Below are 4,992 nucleotides of genomic sequence, written 5' to 3'. Positions count from 1 at the left end.
TCTCACGTACAACAATGACCATCCAAATACATCGAGCTCAAAGAAATTTCCTAGGAAGTTCTTAATTGTTGACTTACTTGAGCTAAGGCTGTTTCCACCCACTCCAAACTGTGGAGTTATCAGCTTCCATCTTCATTTTGCACCCAGCAGGTGTGTTAGTCCTGGAGCTCTAGATACTTAGCCATGGACTTTTCTTACAGAAAGTGCCTCTAAGCTAAATTCCTTTGACTTCTGTGTCTCCTTGTTTTAAGAAGAGTGCCTTGCCCCTGCAGTCACCACTGATCGCAAGTTTCTATGATAACACAACTCTTAAATCTTCTTTCTCAATCCAAACTCTGTCTGTATGTGTGTGTGTGTGTGTGTGTGTGTGTGTGTGTGTGTGTGTGTGAGACAGAGAGAGAGAGAGAGAGAGAGAGAGAGAGAGAGAGAGAGAGAGAGAGAGAGAGAACCTGAGGTCAATCTTATTGTATTTGGATGCTGTCCACCTTGCTTTAAAGATAGGATCTCTGGTTCTCTGACCAGCTTGGAGTGAACCAAGTAAACCAGAAAGCTACTCTCCCAGTGCTCGGATTGCAGGTGCATGCCATCACAGCTGGTGTTTGCACATGGCTGTGGTCATTTGAATGAGATATTCCTCCATAAGTCTCAAGCATTTGACTACTTTGTCCCTAGTTGATAGCTGCTTGGGGAGGATTAGAAGGCATGGCCTCACTGAATGAATTGTCATTAGAGGTGGGCTTTGAGGTTGCAAAAGCAACATACCATCCCTAATTTGTTCTCTGTTTCCTGCTTATGGTTTGAGGTGTAAGTTCTCAGTTGCTGCTCCCACTATTTGCTGCCTGCTGACTCTACTCTACCATCATGGACTCTACCCCTGTAGAAGCATAATCCCAAAATAAACCCTTCGTTCTGTAAACTGCCTTAGTCATGGTGTTTAATCACAGTAATAGGGGGATAATTAGTACAATGGCCTCGGGACTTGAACTCAGGTCTTAATATTGACAAAACAAGCACTTGACTCATTGAACCACTCTTCTTGACAGTCTTTACTTCGTTTGATTCTGGAATTACAGTCTCTGAACTTCCTTTCTACTACACAGGCCATTAGGTTTGTACACTCATTTCTGGTTCTACCTTACTCAGAATGAGACATCTCTTTTCCCTGATGATTTCATCAGTGCCTGCATGTTAAAATTCATCAACTGAGTACCTTGCCTCTGAATGTCTGTCTCCAATCATCTGTTCAACGTCCCCACATGGAAGCTTTAGACACACCTTGACTTGGATTCTCCCCAAGCAGAGCTTTCAGAAACATCTGCATCTCAGTGTTGTAACCCAAGCATTCTCACTGCTCAGAGACCCTGTCTGCAGCTCCACACTTACTCCCACACTTCAAACCCAGCACAGAAGCACGCTCATGCTTACATCCAAACAGACATCCACAGAAACTTTCTTCACTATTACTTCTGCCTAGGGATACCTAGTGTGTGAGAGACTTCTTCTGGGAAGACACACACACACACACACACACACACACACACACCACACACACACACACACACACACACACACAGTCTATTCACCACAGATAGAGAACCCTTGACGGATCAAAGTAATGACTGCACCAAAGTCTAACTTGGTGAAGCAATGAATGTTTACTTGGGTTACTAACAGGAGTATGAGTTAGGGAATCACTTACCAGAGCACAAATGACTCAAAAGCACTTGTCTCACCTAAAAGCCCAACCAAGCATGGGTGGCAGCTCATGAAAGCTGCATCTCTGGGGCCCTCTGCACAATTTGCAGGTGGCTCCATGGGTCTGAGAATCTCTTCTCTCAACTCAACTCATCAGTCTTCCCCTGCCCTCAACATTTTTATTGCTTCTATAAAGCTGGTGAGGGGCCTTTAAGAATCTTGCAAGTTTTAATTTTCCCAGACATGACATTTGTTTGCCTCCTGAATCATGAGCTGCCCCTATCCCTCCTGGATGAACTGTTCCCATTAAGAGGAAATATTTCAGACAGTAACTCCAGCCTAACCATTTCAGTAAGACGTCCCCAGTCAATTTCCGATAGATGTTGTAAGAACCCAAATTGATGATGCTGCATTAGCTTGCTTCCTTGGTAAAGTTACTCCAGTCATCTTGCTGGATATTTGAGCACTTGATTTGAGGATGTCTTGCTGACTATTGGGTTTTTCTGTCTACCTGCTACTTGGCATTTGTCCTTCCACTTGGCTTGCTACATACTCAATAAACACAACCATTTGAAACTGGATTCATGGATCATTCTCCACGTGGAACAGGTGCTAGGGACTGAATTCATGCCCTCATGCTTGTGTGACTCTTTACCAGCTATTTGGGATGGCACTACTGAGCTATAGTCCCATTCCTGTGTGATTATGTTAAAGATAGATGGGCTCATGGTATGGATAACATCCAGGCAGGAAGACAAGTAGGTGAGAAGACATTGGAGCACTGAGAAAAGAGGAGAACCAGTGCCCCTAGCCACCGCTCTCTTCTAGTCTTCCTCTCCCTTCCCCATGCCCCAGCTTCTCTCTGCATGGCTGACCCACGTACTCTGCCTTTGTATCAACACCTGTTAGCCCATACATTGTCTCTGCTCTTGGTTTGCATGTAGATTTTGCTGTGGAACTTCCCATAGCCTGCTCATGAGCACAGTCTTTTGCCTATTCACTCAATAAAAACCTAGGGAATTCTCATGGGCTCAAGACTAACGATCATAGCTCTTATGTGCTGTTTCTGCCCACCTCTAGTCCAAACACAACCAGGGATGGATAGTAAGTGGACATTGTCCCCTTGCATATGACAATAAAGTGAGTCTATGCATAGAGTAAGAGGACAAGTACTATCCACCCCATAAAGCACCCTCCCAAGGATGAACCACCTTTAGAATGTATCATAGCATGGGCATCAAAGACCTGTGAACAGAAGAATTTTAAGAATTTTGCAAACCTCACTGTGAATTAGATCACTTCCAATTTTATCTCTATGTAGGGTATATTCATTAGGAGAATTATTAAGATTACCAACCCATTGTGATTTACTAATCCTTTTGATAACATAAAATTAGTATGTATATGTGTATGCATATCCCTGTGTGTGAGTGCACGTGTGTGTGCATGAGTATATGCATGCATGCTCGAGCATATGTAAACCAGAAGTCAGCCTCCAGAGTTGTTCCTCATAAAAGCTGTCCACCTTGCTTTTGTTAAGACAAAAGCTGGCTTACTCCTTTCTGCCTGTTGACGTGCCTGAGGAAGCATCACTGAAGGCTCTCGTTTTCCTGCCGTCATGTCTAAGTCAGAGTCTCCCAAAGAGCCGGAACAGCTGTGGAAGCTCTTCATTGGAGGGCTGAGCTTTGAAACAATGGACGAGAGGCTGAGGAGCCATTTTGAACAATGGGGAACACTCATGTACTGCGTGGTAATAAGAGATCCAAGCACCAAGCGATCCAGAGGCTTTGGGTTTGTCACATACGCCACCGTGGAGGAGGTGGATGCTGCTATGAACGCAAGACCACAGAAGGTGGATGGAAGAGTTGTGGAATCTAAGAGAGCCGTGTCAAGAGAAGATTCTCAGAGACCGGGTGCCCACTTAACTGTGAAAAAGATCTTTGTTGGTGGTATTAAAGAAGACACTGAAGAACATCTCCTGCTAGATTATTTTGAGAAGTATGGAAAGATTAAAGTGATTGAGATCATGACTGACAGAGGCAGTGGAAAAAAGAGAGGGTTTGCTTTTGTCACTTTTGATGACCACGACTCTGTGGACAAGATTGTTATTCAGAAATACCATACTGTGAATGGCCACAACTGGGAAGTCACAAAAGCCCTGTCAAAGCAGGAGATGGCTAGTGCTTCATCCAGCCAAAGAGGTCGAAGTGGTTCCAGAAACTTTGGTGGTGGTCGTGGAGGCGGTTTTGGTGACAATGACAGTTTTGGTCGAGAGGGGAACTTCAGTGGTCGTGGTGGCTTTGGTGGCAGCCGTGGTGCTGGTGGATATGGTGGAAGTGGTAATGGCTATAATGGATTTGGTAATGATGGAAGCAATTTCAGATGTGGTGGAAGCTACAATGATTTTGGCAATTATAACAATCAGTCTTTAAATTTTGGACCAATGAAGGCAGGAAACTTTGCAGGCAGAAGTTCTGGCCCTCATGGTGGTGGTGGCCAGTACTTTGCTAAACCACGAAACCAAGGTGGCTATGGTTGTTCCAGCAGCAGCAGCAGCCGCTATGCAGTGGCAAGAGGTTCTAATTACAGTGAGGAAACAAAGCTTAGCAGGAGAGGAGAGCCAGAGAAGTGACAGGGAAGCTACAGGTTACAGCAGATTTGTGAACTCAGCCAAGCACAGTGGTGGCAGGGCCTAGCTGCTACAAAGAAGACATGTTTTAGACAATACTCGTGTATATGGGCAAAGAACTCCAGGACTGTATTTGTGACTAATTGTATAACAGGTTATTTTAGTTTCTGTTCTGTGGAAAGTGTAAAGCATTCCAACAAAGGGTTTTACTGTAGACCTTTTTTCACCCATGCTGTAGATTGCTAAATGTCTGATCATGACACTGAATAAATGTGTCTGTTTTTTCTTTTTCCTTTTTTTTTCTTTTTTAAAATGTGCTGTGTAAAGTTAGTCTACTCTGAAGCCATCTTGGTAAACCTCCCCAACAGTGTGAAGTTAGAATTCCTTCAGGGTGGTGACAAGTTCCATTTGGAATTTATTTATAATTGCTTGGGTGGATAAGCCATTGTCTTCAAAAACCTTGATGTAGTCAAACTGCCAGTTACTGTTGTGACTTTAATGAGTTTTACCATTAAAAGGGTCATCCAAGCAAAGTCACAGTTTGGTTGCAATAAAATGGTTGTGAGCACACCCTATGCAATATCAAAATTGAATAATGGTATCAGATAAAATAACAGATGGGAATGAAGCTTGTGTATCATCCATTATCATGTGTAATCAATAAACAA

At 43.6% G+C, this 4,992-nt stretch overlaps 1 protein-coding gene across 1 annotated transcript; it reads left to right on the top strand.

Annotated features, from left to right (window-relative positions):
• Positions 1 to 3,313: 3,313 nt before the first annotated feature.
• Positions 3,314 to 4,327, top strand: LOC131924975 (heterogeneous nuclear ribonucleoprotein A1-like). The gene has a single exon (XM_059280206.1). It carries the CDS (start codon positions 3,314 to 3,316, stop codon positions 4,325 to 4,327), a length of 1,014 nt encoding a protein of 337 aa, XP_059136189.1.
• The last annotated feature ends 665 nt before the right edge of the window (positions 4,328 to 4,992 follow it).

Source organism: Peromyscus eremicus, chromosome 15 (assembly GCF_949786415.1).
Source record: "Peromyscus eremicus chromosome 15, PerEre_H2_v1, whole genome shotgun sequence".
Taxonomy (NCBI): domain Eukaryota; kingdom Metazoa; phylum Chordata; class Mammalia; order Rodentia; family Cricetidae; genus Peromyscus; species Peromyscus eremicus.
Note: the sequence above shows the minus strand (reverse complement) of the source record. Positions and strands in the feature narration are given on the sequence as shown.

What these genes read in the sequence shown, in the direction of transcription:
- LOC131924975 (XM_059280206.1), top strand. Translation starts at nt 3,314, where the DNA reads ATGTCTAAGTCAGAGTCTCCCAAAGAGCCGGAACAGCTGTGGAAGCTC.